This window comes from Pipistrellus kuhlii, unplaced genomic scaffold, assembly GCF_014108245.1.
Source record: "Pipistrellus kuhlii isolate mPipKuh1 unplaced genomic scaffold, mPipKuh1.p scaffold_m20_p_4, whole genome shotgun sequence".
Taxonomy (NCBI): Eukaryota; Metazoa; Chordata; class Mammalia; order Chiroptera; family Vespertilionidae; genus Pipistrellus; species Pipistrellus kuhlii.
Genome location: NW_023425540.1, coordinates 13,497,992 through 13,515,358, shown reverse-complemented (window position 1 = coordinate 13,515,358; position 17,367 = coordinate 13,497,992). Strand labels below are relative to the sequence as shown.

General features: G+C 46.2%; 1 protein-coding gene across 2 annotated transcripts in view; it reads left to right on the top strand.

The window, feature by feature from the left end:
* Positions 1–217: 217 nt before the first annotated feature.
* Positions 218–17,367, top strand: part of ANKH (ANKH inorganic pyrophosphate transport regulator) — a 112,382-nt gene continuing 95,232 nt past the window's right edge. The window contains exon 1 of one of the 2 annotated variants that reach the window (XM_036409004.2): positions 218–701. In XM_036409004.2, the coding sequence (XP_036264897.1) occupies positions 606–701 (96 nt within the window). In that variant the 5' untranslated portion in view covers positions 218–605. The remainder of the gene's footprint in view (positions 702–17,367) is intronic. The other variant, XM_036409002.2, reaches the window with a different exon arrangement.

Sequence of the window (17,367 nt, the reverse complement as noted above, 5' to 3'; positions counted from 1 at the left end):
GGAGTCCCAGCCCGCGCCCCGGGAGCCGCGGAGGCGGCCGCTGGCGGGCGGCCCGGAGACAGGCGGCGGCCCGCGGCCTGTGCGTGCGCAGCGCCCCCTGCGGCCGCGCTGGGGACGGCGGCGGCGGGGAGAGGGAGCCGCCCGCCCTCCAGCCCTCCCGCCCGGCCTCCTCCCCAGCCCGCCGCCCTCCCACCCTCCGCTGCCGGGGAGTCCGCGCCTCCGCGCCCGCCCCGATTTCCTCCGCACGGCGGCGGCGGCGGCGGCGGCGCCTCGTGCGCGCGGTTATTTATTTATTTCCGGGCCCGGAGCGCTTATAATGGAGCCGCTGTCAGCGGAGCCTTCTGCTGCCGCCGCCGCCGCCGCCGCCGCCGTCCCTCCTCTTTTTCTTCCCGGCAGATCTTTGTTGTGTGGGAGGGCAGCGGGGATGGACTTGAGCTTGCGGAGCTGCTGCTAGAGCCGCCGCCGCGCTTGCAGAGGGCGCCGCAGCCGCAGCGACCGGGAGCCGCCGCCGCCGCCGCCCGAGGCCCCTCCGGCCCGCGCCCCGAGCCCCGGCACCGCGTCCCCGCGCCGGCAGATGTGCGTGGGGTCAGCCCACGGCGGGGACTATGGTGAAATTCCCGGCGCTCACGCACTACTGGCCCCTGATCCGGTTCCTGGTGCCCCTGGGCATCACCAACATAGCCATCGACTTCGGGGAGCAGGTAAGCCCCGCCGCGCCCCGCGCCCCGCGCCCCCCGCTCCGGGTTCTCTGTGCCTCGGCCTCGGACGCCCCATCGCCGTGGGATGGGGCCAGCGGGGAGTCACCTGCTCCGAGTTCCTTTTTTATCCCGGAACAGTTGGTCTGGATTGCAGCCTGTCAAAGGATGACTTTTCCAGCAGTCCGTTGCCCCCTCCCCCAGTTATTCAGCAGAGTTTTCCAGCTCGCGCTCGCTCGCTCTCTCTCTCTCTCTCTCTCTCTCTCTCTCTCTCTCTCTCTCTCTCTGGAAATTGTTAAAGCATAGGCGGGTTTGGCGCTTCACCTACAGAAGGGTTTTTCCGTGCACAGTAGGAGTGTTATGTAATTTGTGATTATGTAAACCGCAGGTCTGTACGTAAAAATGTAGTTTCTAGAGTTCAGGTGCTGGTTTGCTATCTATCCGGGGCTGGCGATGACGGTGATGGGGATGATGGGGAGATGTGCGTTTTCAGCCCAGCTATGTATGGATGAGGGGTGTCCCCGGTGTGTCCTGACACGCCACCATTGATCATCTCTAATTTATCAATAGGATTCGGGGTGTGTTTTTGTTTTTGTTTTTTCTTGCACCGCTAAAAGGGGAGAAATACGTTTTTGTTCCTTACTTTCCTGTCCGTGTTTCTTTGCCATGTTTTTCACCATTTGTCTCCATGTGGCGTCATTGCAAAGCTGGCGCTGCAGGCTCCTTAGCAGCCCGGCATCCATCGGTGCTCTGCACTGAGCCGGCGGGGACCGGTTCCTCGCAGGGTCCCCAGCGGGGTGCAGGTGCATTAGAAGGCCAGGACGGGGAGGGGGGTGGACAGTAAGTAACATGCCACCTTGATGTGCAGGAGCTGGAACTGGCCAGCGCGTGTCATGGGCAACACTCCCGGTGTTTCGTAGCACCTTATTTACGTTCTTTTTAAGTCAAGAACAGCTTAAAGGATGTTCTGTTTTTAAAATGCACCTATTTGGATGAACTTTTAGTTTTTTTTAAAAAGAACCAGTTTTTTTTTGTTGTTTTTTTTCTTTTCTTTTCAGAAAAGCGTTGATTTGGCACCTCCTTTTGGTGACTATCTGCTTGCATTTGTTTCTTTGCTGAGAACTTCTGATTGATTGCTACCCTGTAAGCTCCCTGATACTTAGTGACATTGAAAGCTACTTTTGCTTCGAATTTTATTGCAGCTAAGTGTCCACAGTGCAGTACAGCCTCTAGAGGCCTTTGTCTAGAGGCCCAGTAATTTCCTTTGATTAGCTGTGATCCCTTTCCTGCTGCCTCTGTGCCCTGCGAGGACCACCCCAATGCTTCCCTGCTGCTCCACCTTCTTCCTGCCCACCTTGCCCTCTTTAATAATTCCCTGGTCACTGTGGGCATTTCCTATAAGCTGTGGAAAGGTCTGTAGACCCACATTCACTACATGGCACATTTAAGGTGAGTCAAGTGCTGTCTGTTCACCTGAACCTTTTACTATATTAAGGCTTATTTTCCTGGAGCTGCTCCCAAGATTGTCAGCACAGGATGCTCAACGGATCGCTTCACCCTGAACATTGTAGTGTGTGTGTGTGTGTGTGTGGATTAGATAGGGATAACTGGAGGAAATAAGAGTATTCTTTGTCATAATTAAACGACCTGAAGCATGCCATAGTATTGTCTCACATTTGCTTTGATTTTTTAAAAAATATATATTTTCAGTTTTAAATATTTTTTTATTTGAGAGGAAGGGAGAGGGAGAGAGAGAGATAGGAACATTAATGATGAGAAAAAATCATTGATCAGCTGCCTCCTACATGCCCCACAATGGGGATCAAGCCCACAACCTGGGCATGTGCCCTGACCAGGAATCGAACTGTGACCTCCTGGTTCATAGGCCAATGCTCAATCACTGAGCCACACTGGCCAGCCATTTACTTTGATTTAATACAAGGCTAATATTTGATTTTAGGGTAAGGGAAAGGATCTCCTGAGTTACAAAAGGGTGGGTAGACATAAAAGACGACTAAATAGAGGGTTTACCCTAGTGGATCTACTAATTCAAACTCATCTTTACAACTTTGCTAACCTCATAATCATGGCTGACATAAGCAACGGACTAGAACAGTTATCTTTTTGCACAGAAGCAAGTTTTATCAACAAATGTTAGTTGAGGGCCTTATCCCTTAAATGCCAGCATATTTAGGAGGGGAAAGGCTGCCTGGAAGTGGAGATATTTTATCAGGGTTAGGGGTGGGAAGATGCAGGGAAGAAATTCATAGGTTCCCAAAGTCTTGCTTTGCCTTCCAGTAGCAGATGTCAATTGTTTTTGCAAACTGTGCAGGGTGAGAAGTGAGAAGGATGGAGCTTATTTTTTCTTAATTTTAAATGAGGGAAGAATTACAGTGTGAGCTAAAGCATGACCGGATCATATGTGGGTAATAAATACAAGGACATTTTACCCCAACTGCTTCAAAGCCCAATAAAGATGAAGAGAAATGAATCTATTTGCAAAAGTGGGTCTATGTTAGGCTTTGAAAACATACAGCTCTTGACGTGAATTTTTATTAAATTCTGGAGAGAGGGACACATGTAGATCTCTACTATTCTTCTTTCAGAATTAGCAGGTGAATAACGCCTCGGCCTGAGTGAACAGTGATTTCATATTTCAGTAATTGCCTAATCCTAAAGTATGCAGGTGACATGGGAGTGTAAAGATCAAAACAACCTCTGGTTCTCAAGCTTTTGAAATAATTAAGAAATGCAAGCTTAGAAAATAAAATATTTGTCCAAGTCAAAAGGATAGTAAAATCATTTTAAATGTTTCTTAGAGGAGTGTGTTTTTGTTATTATAAACATCTCAGTGTGTGGTTTCTGTAGAAAATATGGGCAGAATTTTTTTAAAAAATTTTTTCATTGATTTTAGAGAGGAAGAGAAATAGAAACATCAATGATGAGAGAGAATTAATAATCTGTTCCCTCCTGCCCCTGCTGGGAATCGAGCCTGCATCCCAGGCATGTGCCCTGACAGGGAATCAAACCATGACCTCCAGATTCATAGGTCAGCGCTCAACCACTGAGCCACACCAGCTGAGCCAGAACTTTTACAATGGAAATCCAGCTATATAAAAGATTCCACTGAAATTTGAATAAGCGGCACATATGTGATTGTGTGTGGAATTACACATGAATTATCTCAGCTACTAGTGTATGTGGGGTTAGGAGGCATGAGGAAGTCTCTAACAATTTGTTCAGAGTGTCCTGATATTCTCCAAAAACATTATCGACATTGTATGTAGATTTACCAGCAATTTCAAAGCTCAATCAGGGAGGGTCCCAAATATTATGGGTCTACTTACTCTGACAAGACTAGCAAAACCTATTACCATATTTTCAGTTTTGATGGTGGCAATCATTTAAGGGAGGAGGAAAGGTTGAATTCTACACTGAAAAAAAAAAATATATGCAATAGAATGCCCTGTTTTATAATATTAAACATGGAGACCATAGAAAAGAGTGTGAATATATTCATTATTGAAAAATGTAAAATGACATTTGTAGAGCCCTGTAGGTGAATAGAATAGTCTACCATACTTATAGTATACACTGAGTGGCCAGATTTTTATTATCTCTGAACACATAATAATCTGGCCACTCAGTGTATCTCCTATATAATAAAAGGCTAATATGCAAATTGTCCCCTCGACCAGGAGTTTGACCAGCAGGCAGGCCTGCCAACTGCCCATGTTCCCTCTCCCTGGCCAGGCTTGCCAGACCCCACCCATGCACAAATTCATGGGCCGGGCCACACACACACACACACACACACACACACACACACACACTGAGTGGCCAGATTATTATGCGTTCAGAGATCATAATAATCTGGCCACTCAGTGTATGTAGAATTATTATTTTGTGTTTATTTTTATAGATTGATAATCAAAAGTACTAATTACTTCCAGTTTTTGAGCACTTAACATGTGCTTAGAGCAGCTCAATACATGTTTAATATGAGAAAAGAATGAGAGACCTAGGCGTGTTACTTGTCCAAGATCACGCAGGCAGTGCAGGGTGGAGCCTGGGTTCACATCCATATCTGCCTGGCCCTTAGCCATTCTGCTCTCTGCCTCCTCTAGTCATGCTCACATGCTGAGATAGGCCCAGGAGTTTTATTATTTTTTTAAATATATTTTTATTGATTCCAGAGAGGAAGGGAGAGGGAGAGAGATTAAAAACATTAATGAGAGAATCATTGATCGGCTGCCTCCTTTTCACCCTCTCTGGGGATCAAGCCTGAAACCAGGGCTTGTGCCCTGATGAGGAATATAGCTGTGACCTCCTGGTTCATAGGTCGACACTCATGAGACAGAATGGCTGGGCTAAAGCTAAGTTTTTAAGTAACTGTAAAGGAGAAACCTTTCCCCTTCCAATTTATTGTACACTAATGGAATGAATTTGAAAATAATGTTTCTTTTTCTAATTATAAGAGGAATATATGCTGTTTGAAGTTTGGTTAAGTATAGAGGGAAAAATAACTATAATTATGCTCTAAAGGAAAAAACAAAACAAACAAACCTCCTTTAACATTTTGGATATCTCTTCCCAATCTTTTCTTTCTCCAACATAATTGAAGATCTGCCTCTGTTTCTCTCCCTTCCCCTCCCCCCTCTCCTCTCTCTCTCTCTCTCTCTCTCTCTATATATATATATATTTTTCCTTATATTTAAAAAGTGTTTAAGTATGATTTTAAGTAGCATAATTTTTGATTATATGAGAATACTGTAATTTCCTTTGTGGTATATTACCCTATTGTTTAAATGGTGAGTTTAGGGGGAGGGGTGTTATTGTTTGGTTGGTTGTATTACTGTAATACAAAATTTCAGTGAGCCTCTTTTTTATAATAAGATGATAATGTTTTCTCTGACAACCTTGGGCTTTCTGCTTGGCATAACTTGCTGCCTATTTCAGCTTCTCATTCATACATGGAAAATGAGGTCACTCTCCTCTGGCAGTCCATATTTAGTCAAGGACACAGTGACCTCCTTAATCCAATTGGTACCGACTTCTCTGCCATGTTTCCCAGATCCCTTTAGATGTACTTCTATATTTAAAGGATCTCTTTCAATGTACTTAGGGACACAGATTGTTCCTAGAGCCGTGATGGTATAATCAATCCTATGGTTAGTTTGTTTGCTCTTTATTATTTTTTTAAAATATATTTTTATTGCTCTCAGAGAGGAAGGGAGAGAGAATGAGAGATAGAAGTATCAATGATGAGAGAGAATCATCATTTGGCTGCCTCCTCCAGCTTTCTACTGGAGATTGAGCTTGCAACCCGGGCATGTGCCCTTGGCCAGAATCGAACCTGGGACCCTTTAGTCTGCAAGTTGATGCTCTATCCACTGAGCCAAACCAGCTAGGGCTGTTTGCTCATTTATTTATTGAGGTGGTTTGATGACCAGCCTAACTACTGATTTGTCAAAATACTTCTTACCAAGCATGTCTTTCACAAATATTCAAATATCACACACATTAAGACAATATCTAAATCCCTTTCTAGTAACACATCAAATTCCTTGAAAGCAGTTTTTAAAGTGTTCTGTGTGCTATCATTTGCACTTTGTAGCCATGACAAGCGCAGTTTTGTATTAGTGGCAAATAATTTGGTCTCTGTGCTGTTTCACTCTCGCTTGTCTGTTTGAGGCAGTGAGGCAGAGGGTTTGTTGAGGGGGTTTAGGGGACAAGAGACCATGTGTGTTGGAATAAATAAATCTCATTAAACTGCTGGTGTAACATACTTAAGTAACTTGGATGATGTCTACATTTAAAAAAATCAGTCTGGAATTTGTTTTTAACATCTGTGATTCTATTAGTTGCTGTGGAGATGAATTAAAAATATAGAAACCATTTTATGCAGTGTTATGTGGGTATGAGCTATCTATGTTTTAACTGAAGCTTATCCTTTTATAAAAATATATATATATTTTATTGATTTCAGAGAGGAAGAGAGAGATAGAAGCATCAAACTGGGGACTGAGTTTGCAACCTGGGCATGTGCCCTTGACCGGAATCAAACCTGGGACCCTTCAGTCCGCAGGCTGATGCTTTATTCACTGAGACAAACCAGCTAGAACTGAAGCTTATCCTTTAAAATGCAAATTATTGTTTTTTCTTTTTTTAATATATTTTATTGATTTTTTACAGAGAGGAAGAGAGAGGGATAGAGAGCCAGAAACATCGATGAGAGAGAATCATCGATCAGCCACTTCTTGCACCCCGCCCCCCACTGAGGATGTGCCCGCAACCAAGGCACATGCCCTTGACCGGAATCGAACCCTGGACCTTTTAGTCCGCAGGCCGATGCTCTATCCACTGAGCCAAACTGGTTTCAGCACTTTTTCTTTTTTTAGTATGAAAATCATTGTTGCTGGAAATCTGTGTTGCACATTTCTCTATCTTATTAAATAAACATAATATACAAAATGTAACAAAATATTTTTGGTGACTTGTGAATATCTGTCATCGTATTGGGCAATTTTTGGATATCCACTGGCAGGTGATATTGGCACCAACCAATAAAGTAAAAATAATCCTATATAATAAAAGCCTAATATGTTAAGTGTCCAGTCATCTGGTCATCCATTCGACCAATCAAAGAGTAATATGCTAATGATATGCTAAAGTTGCTCAACCGCTCACTATGAAGTGCTCTTACCACCAGGGGGCAGACAGTCAACCAGTCGCTATGATATGCACTGACCACCAGGGGGCAGATACTCAATGCAGGAGCTGCCCTTTGGTAGCTCATGGCTGGCAAGCACAGCTGCGGTGGCAAGAGCCTCTCCCGCCTCTGTGGCAGCACTAAGGATGTCCGATTGCCAGCGTTGGCCTGCTCCCCATTGGCCTAAGTCATCAGTCGGACAGCCCATGAGGGCTCCTGGACTGTGAGAGGCCACAGACCTGGCTGAGGACCCCAACCCGAGTGCATGGATTTCGTGCAATGGGCCTTTAGTAAGTAATAAAAGTAGCTAATACATGATGACTACTTGCTTTTTAATTTTCTGCTTTGGATTTGCTCCAAATCCAAAACTTCATTAGCTTTCCATGAAATATGAAGAGTAAATAATTTTGGAGGCCTCCTTTGGGAAAAACATCTATGCTCTGTGCCTCTTGCCTTCCTACCCTGCTCGGATTTTGTTTCTGTTCTAGAATTACCATCGGTGACCTGACCTAAGCACAATGTAAGCATTGCCATATTTCACACAACCCCTGCCCTCAAATTGCTCGGATCCTGGTTAAGAAAACATACATGAGCCTAGTCAGTTTGCTCAGTGGACAGAGTGTCAGCCTGTAGACCCAAGGGTCCCAGGTTCCATTCTGGCCAAGGGCATGTACAGTGGTTGTAGGCTCCTCCCTGGCCTGGGCCCTGGTCAGGGCACATGCAGGAGGCAACCAATTGATGTGTATCTTTCACATCAATATTTCTCTCTGTCTTTCCCTCTCTTGCAACCTCTCTAAAAATCGATGGGAAAATATCCTCAGGTGAGGATTAAAAAAAAAAAAAAGAAAGAAAATGTATATGAAACAGCTTTGCAATCAGCACCGTGGGGCAGAATGTCTAATTGCACAGTGCAGTTGATGATAGCATATGGCGATGTGCTCGGAGATTGCAGTAGAGCAGTAAGAGTGTGGTCGTGGCAAGCTGTTTAGACATAGTTCTCATCTGGAGATTGTAGCCCCTGCTTCCTTTTTCTAAATGGACAGCACCCATCTGAGATGGTGAGATGGTTAGAAGGTAGGAAGAAGTAGCTCACTTCCTATCAACCCCTACAAACCCAGGTTTTGTTCTTCATTTTTGCTGTGTCGGGGGTGTTGAAATCATTCAGCTGCTGTTCCAGCAACCAGACACCACTCGCAGCGCTGAGAACAAATGAGCTGAAAATGACAGACACGATAGTTATCTCTGTCATCTGCAAGACCTATGCGTCCCAGCTTTCTGGTTCTGCTGTGTGGTTGCTTCTTCAGACCGAACTTGTTTTTAAAGTCCATCTGAGAAGGGGCGTAAACCTGAGTATTTGTCAGGGCAGAGAGGGGGCTCATTCCCCTATTAGGGGTGTCGAACTCAATCAGAGAAGGGGCCAAAATCTAAAATCCAGCCTAAATCGTGGGCCGAATGGTTTACTGAACAGTCATAAACTGTCATTGTGATGGAAACGCAGCAAAGTGCAGTGATGACAGCGCGGTGCGGGCCACATTGCAAGGCCTGGCGGGACGGATTTGGCCCGCGGGCCTTGTGTTTGACACATGTGCTTATCAGAGAACAGGCTGTCCGTCTGGCTCCGGAAACGCCATGGAGTCCCTGGGGACAGATGCACCAACTTCATTTCTCATTGAGAGGAATACAGTTTAATTTGTTCCTCTCTGATTTCAGACTTTTTTATGGTATTTTGATCTGACTAGATGGATATGGTCAGGCATTCAATAAGTCGGACACCTTGGGCGCTGGTGGAGGATTGGCTATCTGTAAAGATGTGTTTGCTGGTATGAATCGGCAGTCCTCTTATTAACATGTGTCAACATCTCTGTCCCCAACCTCAGGGCTAGAGGAGGGACTGTGTGTGGCTCCTTAGCCTGAAGCTTAAGAAACCACCCATGCACCTCCAAGCCCACATTCCCAGAGCACTTAGTAATACATACACACACACACACACACACACACACACACCCGCCCATCTGTGTCTGCATGATACCAGTAATCCATCAGAACACCTGGATGGAGATGAGGCTGGCAGGGGGGGCCTGACTCAAGACTGGGAGGATTTACAAAGCCTAAGTGGGAATCTCTGGATAAGAACTTTCAAAGATGACTACAAAGGTGAGGCTCCTCTGGGCAGGTGGCTGGAATTCAATGGCTGAAAAGCAGAACGTCTTATCAGTAGGAGCAAGATGAGCCAAGAAGAAGGGGCAGGAGCTGGCTGTGAGAAGTTAAGTGAGAGGTTAAGGTAGCTCGTTTCCTGAGACCCAAGGAGGACTAGCTTTCTGCATCAGTAGTCTGGTCACTCAGGTTATTGTCTTCGCTCAGTGAGTCCACACCGATACGTTTTAATGTTATTAAAAACATAACACCGAGTCTAGGGACGTATGTGAGTCCCTGACCGTCCTTTTTCTAATTTGCCATTTGGCTTCAGTGTGTGGCTGTTTCGTTTTTAAAGCTGCTTTTCAGTCCCATCAGAAACCCCTGCGCTCTTGAATGCTGCTCCACAGCAACCCGAGATCTGCCGGCCACCGTGCATTTCAATAAAAGGACGCAGTAGTGTGGAGAATCTAAAACAGCAGATTACAAAAGAAAAAAAAAATTGTCTGACAGTCTGGGAGCTTTAAACGGCTTGGCAGGAAATTCACCACCACTAGGGCAGAGAGGCCTCCCACAATGCGCAGCCTAAACTTGACATTCCAGGAAGACAGCCTGAGCCGAGGAGGTTTACAAATAACCACATAATAAGAAAGAGGTAACTTTCACCCTCCGGGCGTTTTGGCCGAGGCCAGGGCCAGAGCCACCGGAAGAACACCTTGCACGCAGCCCGAGTTGGCCTCCTGGCTCCAGACTCCACACTCAGACGCGCGGCTCCCTGGCCCTCTCTGAGACCTTGTTTCTCCTCTGGGATGGTTATGGTCCTCGCCCCGCCCTTTTCTGCATTTCCTCCCCCGGAGCCTGGCGTGCAGTCAGGTTGTACCTGCTTTCTGCTCCCACACAGCCGCACACCTTTAGGTGTTTCCCCACCTGGCCTCACCCCTGGTGGGCGGTGTACCAACCTTGGGCAGGTTCCTGGCACCACCTGAGGTTAGTCCACCATGTGGTTCCCAGACGTCTCCAGTCAAACCAGTATCTCCAAGGCTGGAGCTTATTTCCAGAGATGGTGGAGACTCACCGAAGGGTCTCTAAAGCAGAGGGTGGCAGTGAGCGGCAGAGGCAGTTTTTTGTGTGTTTTTTTAAATATATTTTATTGATTTTTTTACAGAGTGGAAGAGAGAGGGATAGAGAGTTAGAAACATCAATGAGAGAGAATCATTGATCAGCTGCCTCCTTCACACCCCTACTGGGGATGTGCCCGCAACCAAGGTACATGCCCTTGACTGGAATCGAACCTGGGACCTTTCAATCCGCAGGCCAACGCTCTATCCACTGAGCCAAACCGGTTTCGGCCAGAACCACTTTGGTTTTTCAAACATTCTCATTTACTCTGATTTCCTTTAGGCATACCCTGCCTTCTTTCGGGGGAGGGGGCTGTTTTCCTCTCATCTTTAAAAATCAAAGTAAAATTTACATACAGTGAAACATACAGATCTTACGTGTACAGGTCCACAGGTATTGGCAAATGCCAAATGCCTGCCTGTACATAAGCCACACCCCAATCAAGGTGTGGAACATTTCCATCAGTCCAGGAGGCTCCCTGACACCCTCCCCCAGCAACAGCCACTGTGCTGAGTAGAGAGCCTTTTTAACAGCTCGTGCAAAATGGCACACAGACATTTGGTGCCAGATAACTGCATTGGGGGTCAGTGATATATAGTATATTTTATTGATTTTTTTTACAGAGAGGAGGGGGAGGGGAGAGAGAGAGTTAGAAACATCAATGGGAGAGAAACATCCATCAGCTGCCTCCTGCACACCCCCTACTGTGGATGTGCCCGCAACCAAGGTACATGCCCTTGACTGGAATAGAACCCGGGACCCTTCAGTCCGCAGGCTGACGCTCTATCCACTGAGCCAAACCGGTTTTGGCACTGATATTCTTTCCCGTTACAAAATAGGGCTCAAGATTGTGAATTTTCATGGATTTAAAGCAGCTAGAGAGTTTGACTTTGCTTTTAATTCTTCCGTTGACATACATCCTTCAACTGTATGAACTGCTGATCATTTTGAAGTTCGGGCATGCTTAAAATTAAAAGTCTGCCTAGAAAGCTAGCATCATAAAACAAAATGTGTTATGTACATTCAATAAACATTTACTCATCCCTAAAAAGGAATGGAATTATGATGTGTGCTCCAGCATACATGAACCTTGAAAACATGATGCTACATGAAATAAGCTAGACACAAACGGACAACTATTGTATGCTTCCACTTATCTGAGGTGCCTAGAATAGTCAAATTCATAGGGCCAGAATAGGGGTGTCGAACTCATTCAGAGAAGGGGCCAAAATCTAAAATCCAGCCTAAATCGCGGGTCGAATGGTTTACTGAACAGTCATAAACTGTCATTGTGATGGAAACGCAGCGGAGTGCAGTGATGACAGCGCGGTGTGGGCCACATTGCAAGGCCTGGCGGGACGGATTTGGCCCGCGGGCCTTGTGTTTGACACATGTGTTAGGCTTTAAGGAGAAGGCAAAAAATGGGGAGTTGGTTTTTTTTTTTAATATATATCCTTTATTGATTGATTTCAGAGAGGAAATGAGAGGGAGAGAAAGAGAAGAAACATCAGTGATGAGAATCATTGATCAGCTGCCTCCTGCACACCCCACACAGGACTGAGCCCACACCCCGGGCTTGTGCCCTGACCTGGAATTGAACCGTGACAGTTGCACAATAATGTGAATGTACTTACGCCATTGAACTATATTAAAAATGTTTAAAATGCTAAATTTTATTTACATATGTATATTTTGTCAACATTTTTAAAAAATGTTTTTTAATTAACTCATTTTTCCCATGTGTTTCAGCATGTTTTGGACCAAGTACATACTCTGAGTGAGGTCAGGCATAAACTTGGAAGGAAAAGGATTGTGTTCGTTTTATTATACTTGGATGTTTCTGGGAAGATACCTGCCCCTGCAAGTTTCAAGGCAGAGAAAATGCTGTGTGTGTGTGTGTGTGTGTGTGTGTGTGTGTGTGTGTGATGAGTTTGGTGAGGCTCAAGGAGTTTCCTTCCCACCACTTCCCAGTGAACACGTGGGAGAGGAGAAAAAATGTCCTGACCTTTCTAGGTGCCCAGGCTTGCTCTTGGCACATGGGGTGTCACCTTGCCTACTTTATTACTTTATTTTTTTACATATATTTTTATTGATTTCAGAGAGGAAGGGAGAGAGAGGTAGAAACATCAATGATGAGAAGATCACTGATTGGCTGCCTCCTGGGCAGCCCAGACTGGGGATGGAGCCTGCAACCCAGGCATGTGCCCTGACAGGAAATTGAACCGTGACCTCCTGGTTCATAGGTCAGCACTCAACCACTGAGCCACGGCAGCCAGGCACCTTGCCCACTTTAAACATGAATTGAATAGTTGTGCCAGGTCAGCCTCTCTGCAGCAGCCTGGCTCCTCTGGCTGATGGCTCATGCTTAGCATCTCATAGGAGATCTGGTGTTGGCTGTGTTCTCGGGACACGGAAGCTAGTGACATTTAGGGAGATGGAAGGGAAAATGTTCTCTCTTTCCTACCATGCTGACCGCGGTTTCCTCCATCTACCCTGGCCTCCTGGCTACGTACAGGCCACCTTAGAGGAAAGGGGCAGAGCAGAGGAAGAGGGAAGAGGTTCCTGCTCATTCCGGGGTGCACTGAGTTCCGTGGCTGCTCCTCCATGGTTTCCAGCAGTGGTGCAAGCTGACCACAGTATGAGCGGAAGCGCACCCACTCCTGACAGTCAGGATTCTTGGATTTGACCTCTGTCCCTGCACCCACTGGCCCTATGACCTTGAGCAAAGAATTTGACCTCTGTGGGATTCAGCTTTCCCAACTGTCAAATTGGGATAAGGGGCTTACTTATCGTCTTTTGGAGGTGTACACCAAACAGCGACTGGGCACAGAAGTGCTTTGAAAAGCATGAAGTGCTACACATAGGTGAAGTAGAATTGCATAAGATTTTGAGCCTGGAATGCTGCTGCTACACCTGTTTGTTTTTATACATTGACTAGCTGACTTTTCTTGCTTTTCACTGATTCAGTGACTTGCATAAAGGGGGTTTCTTAAATTAGAACCAGTTGGGTTAAAGGCAAGCTGAAGCATGCTGGAGGACAGATGCTGGGGACTCTTGGATTTTATAATATGTGTGTCAGCAGTATTGTTGCTGCTGTTTGTTTTTATTGGTTTTTAGAGAGAGGAAGGGAGAGGGATAGAGAGAAACATCAATGATAGATAAACTGCATCGATCGGTTGCCTCCTGCACACCCCCTACTGGGGTTCAAACCCACAACCTGGGCATGTGCCCTGACTGGGAACTGAACTGGTGGGTCCATGCTCAACCATTGACCCACACCAGCCAGGCTTGTTGCTACTGTTTTTTGTTTGTTTTGTTGTTTTCGTTTTCATATTTTGTGGAAAATACATTTAAGGCTGGATTTGCTCAGTATAGGGTTTTTAATGGCATTACTTTGATTTAGGCAATATACTTTTTGAAATGATGAGTTAAATTTAATTTCCCTTTGATTATTGTTGGACACAGGTTTGGAGGATGGTGGCTACATATACCACTGACCCCTTCTCTAATCTAGACTTACCAATGGGACCAAGCCTTTCTCCGTTTTGTTGACAATCATGGCAGTAACACGCCAAGGTGTTTGAAGTGATATATGGTGGCTGCTTAATGAGATGAAAGTTATACCTCACTTCCCAGGTGCTAATACATGATTTGGAGTGTTTTCACTATTAAATAATAATAAGGGCTGTGGAACCCAGAGGGCAAAGGTGTCTTCATGAGTGAGTTCACTCAGCATATGTTTCTTGGACACCTGCTACGTCCTAGGCAGTCACTTAGGACAAAGAAGAAAAGGACCGATGCAGTCCTGGCCTGCAGAGATTTATCCCGAAGGGCAAGCAGCCGGCAGGCGCTTACCAAATAGTGTGGTCAGGTCTGAGACAGAGGAAGAGCAGGGTGTTCAGAGGATTGACTCAACACAGGGTTTAAGGTTCCTCTTACAAAAGGAGCCTTTAGCCCGTCATCCTAAGGGCTCGGGAAGCTTCCAGTTCAAGCAGAGACCTGAGACCTAAGGCGGATGGTGTGTCCCTGTCCGGGAAAGGCAGGGAGTTTGGGGTGAGGAAAGACGGGTGCTTAGCTCTATTGGGACAGGGAACATGACCAGGAGGGAGCAGGCAGCGGGATGAGAGGGTGAGCAGCACACAGTCCGGGTAAGGAGCTAGGCCTGGATCCTGAGAGCCCTGGGAACCGGAAAGGTGTGATCTGATTCGCATATTTGAAAGATAATGTTGGTTTCATTGTAGCTAATGAATTAGAGGGAGGTGAGACCAGAGGCAGGGAGATCCATGAAGAGGCTCCTGTGGTGACTACCAGAGAGGCAGAGGTGGCCTAGATTCTGGATTAGGTTTGGGGGCGAGGGAGAGGGGGAACAAATTGATTTTGGCCGCATATGATTGGGGTGGGAAGGGATGGGCGGATGAGGTCACCACCAAACATTAGGAGAGCTTTGGGAGCGAAGAAAATGGGTTTCATTTCATCACGTTGTTTCTTTAATACATTTAGGGAAGTGTTTTAAATTGCTTGCCTGAGAGAGAATACTAGTTATGCATAATGGTGGGAGCCGCCATAACTACTTAGTGTCTGGATAGTCTCCTCTCCCTGCCCCCCTTGCTCTCTCTCTCTCTCCCCCCTCTCTTGACCTCCTCCCCCCCCCTTCTTCCTGGGGGCACCTTCATTAGTTCTCTGTAAAGGAGAGATTTTTATATTTTTACTTAAATGCAAATGCTATACATATTCCCTTTTTGTAATTTCAAAATGTAAATCTACTTTATTATATTATAATGCAGTCAGTTCTCAGCCATTTGCCTTAATGAAACAGTGATATGGATGATTCAAAATCATTTATGAATATTTGGCCTTGGAACACGCTATTAGGACTCGGAGGGAAGTCCTCGCAGGGCTCTGCCGAGGATAATATCAGCGTTGGACCAGGTGCCTGGTGACAGGAGCGGTGCCATCTGGAACTGGCTCTGCCGCGCTCCTCGGTTTGCTCTGTCTGTGCATTAAATGTTTACTGTGTAAGCTGCAGGGAGCAGGCTAGCCTTGGACTGGCTCTTTTCGTGGCTGTATGTTTGTTTTTCGTGCTGTCCTCAGCTTGTTGTCTGGTTGTAATTCATAAAATGTATTTAGAATACATTTTCCTATAGGAATAATATCACAACATCACGGTTGGGTTTCCAGGCCACTCCACCACAAGTTACATAGCCCTTAGTGTTATTAAAATACTGCATATCTGCACGGAAGAGGAGTCCAGAGCCACACTGTTAAAAGTGGTCTCAGGGAAAGCAGGAATATGGAAATCTATTTCTTGTCTTCGTTGACTTTAAGAACAGTTGGTTTAATAACAATAAAAGGAAGGCAAGGCGGTGGCAGTTCCGAGGCGGGTGGGGGGGTAGGGTTGGTGCCACACCTCACAGATTGGGCTCATTTACAGTCAGCCTCTTCTGGATGCACGTGACTCTGGCTGTGAGCCTGCTAATTTGAAAACCCGTAAATGGGAGTGCCACACACTCCCAGGGATGACTTGACAAAACTTGGAAGAGAGGAGGATGGATGTGAAACAGGACCCCGTGAGTGGAATAAACAAGTGGGGATAAAGTGAATTCTCTTAAGGGGCCTATGAGAGACCAAGGGCAGAGGAGAGAGAGACTGGATGGCCCTGTGGGCTGCTACAAGATCCTGCTTCCCACTGACCCTGGCAGCAGGGCCGGCTGGTGGTGAGCCCGGGGTGGAGGAAGCTATGTGGGGTCAGCCCTTTGCCTGTGACTTGCCACAGTCCGAAACTTGCTGCTGGTGAGCTGTCTGCTGTGCAGCCTGGAAGGCAGTGTTAAATGTTTCACACGGAAAATGACCCATTTCTTTACGGTTAGGGAAACACTTGTCATAATCAGTATCTACCTGGATTTAAAGTCCCTGCTTCCCGCCTGTCATTTCTTGTTCCCCAGCCGTGTCTTGCACGCCCAGTTCATTTCCAAGGGCCCTGCCACTTCCATGTCCCATTTCCTGTTCCCTAATCAGTCCTTCAGTGGCATTCAAGTTCTATTTTTAAATGTATTATTGTTATGTTTTCTAGTGAGAGTGAAATTTAAAAACGCCTACCTGCAGTTACAGACTGAGGCTTACTTGTGTCTCCATTCCAAGGACATCTGGAAAAAGCAGCAGTTACTGGGAAGGATCCTAGCTACAAGGAAGATCAAAATCTTCTGTAATTAGACCACATCCATATTGTAAAAGAAATACCTCTGCTCATATACATTATATTCAAACACATATGCTTACATTCACATATTCTTTATTTTAGAATCAACCAGTGTAATACAGATGCCTTAGATTGAGAGTCAGGAAAACAAATGCTTAAGCCCTTTTTTTTTTTTCTCTGTTTACTTGAGCAGAAGTGGGTGGTCTTATTTGGGATGCAACAAGAGGGACATTGCCCTTCTCTTGCCTGGTGCACCCTTCTCATCTGTAGAGCACTTTATAGTTGGTGCATATATTCTCATTACATGTAATAGAGCTTCCACAGCGCATGGGCCCTGCCTGGGAGCAGGGGCAGGCCACCCCCAGCCTCACCTGAAGAGGACGAGGATTGGGGAGCCCACTGGCCCTCCAGCGCCCTGGCCCTCCTGCTAGGAGAACTCCATTTCCCTCCCGCATCCTGGAAGGTGCGTCCTAGCGGGACGGCAGGGGTCCCCCCGGAGGGCAGAGGAGCAC